This window comes from Trypanosoma cruzi, genomic scaffold (assembly GCF_000209065.1).
Source record: "Trypanosoma cruzi strain CL Brener 1047053517157 genomic scaffold, whole genome shotgun sequence".
NCBI classification, from domain to species: Eukaryota; Euglenozoa; class Kinetoplastea; order Trypanosomatida; family Trypanosomatidae; genus Trypanosoma; species Trypanosoma cruzi.
Window position 1 is genome coordinate 38,952 of NW_001849530.1, and position 1,135 is coordinate 40,086.

The 1,135-nt window shown below is 60.2% G+C and overlaps 1 protein-coding gene across 1 annotated transcript, besides 1 other annotated feature; it reads left to right on the forward strand.

The window, feature by feature from the left end:
- Positions 1-1,135: a sequence feature (areas not merged during assembly with more than two copies in the genome that could not be assigned to a particular haplotype).
- On the forward strand, positions 730-1,095 carry Tc00.1047053511695.10 (uncharacterized protein; the record flags this gene model as incomplete). The annotated part of the gene is made up of 1 exon (XM_797083.1): positions 730-1,095. The coding sequence occupies one exon, from the start codon at positions 730-732 to the stop codon at positions 1,093-1,095; it is 366 nt and encodes a 121-aa protein (XP_802176.1).

Sequence of the window (1,135 nt, forward strand, 5' to 3'; positions counted from 1 at the left end):
TTATAGCGCGGAGCATGAAGTGATATGACGAGAACGTGTTTTTTTGTGTGATGGGCGGGACAAAGATGTCCCCCACCCTGAAGCCACTAGTTTCAGCCTGCCGGGGTCCAGCACCACGGGACCGCTCGCAACTGTCGTGGCGGCGGTGTGCCCATTCTCGTCCGTGAGGGGCCACAGGCGGTAGCAGGACCGGCCTCCATCGCTGGAATCGAGCTGGCGCAGGCGACCATCCGTCCAGCGGCGGGAAGTAACATGATGGCGTCATCAGCATGCCTCCTTTCTGTGCAAAGAGCACGACGGCGGAGGAATTGGATGGGCAGCTCTGCGCGGACGGGCCACAGCTAATGGGCGCAGACGTCGAGGCACACACGGAGGCTTGGGACCGCAACATCCCATCAGACTCCCGTGGCGATACCATTGCGCGGCGGTGCATTGAGAATGTACTCCAGGTCGTCAACAGCGGAGAGCGCACGAGGTACACCAAGCGACAGGGCAGCACAGCACCCGACACCGCCCTTTCGAAGGACTGTGTAGTCACCCATTGCCAGAACTGCTCTCACTGGACAGCGATCACTGCATCATCCTCCTTGTTTTCCGATCGGGGACGACGACACACTCACCGTGGTGCTGGGGCCTAACCGGAAATTATTAGCATGGAAGAAGGCGGATTGGAATAAGCCCAGCGAGGTATTCAGCCAGCTCCGCAGAAACACATGTGAATTAACCAAAATGGACAGCACAGAAAAGCGCGTTGCAATAGGAATGCGGAGAGCCACCAAGGCAACGGTCCCGGCATGGAATCAGCAGCCGTCCCCATTCTGGAACTCATGGCTGGCGAAATTTTACCGCACCATTGCCACCGCATCTGACGCAGAAGGCAGTCAGCGGCTGGACCTCCGTCGCAGAGAAGCGCTGCGCGAAGCATCCAAAAGCCGCTGGCGCACGCTCCGCTCCGAGCTCGAAAGCACCGACGGCAACAGCCGGCAGGTAGTACGCCGTGTGTGCGCCTCCCGTTCCTCGAGCACGCCAGCCGGGAAATTCGATGGCCCAATGCTCAGCAGACACCCGAAGGTCAGCCACCTCATGAAGCGGTAGGCGGCGAAAGCAACACGGCGCCCAAAGCCCCACCCTCCGC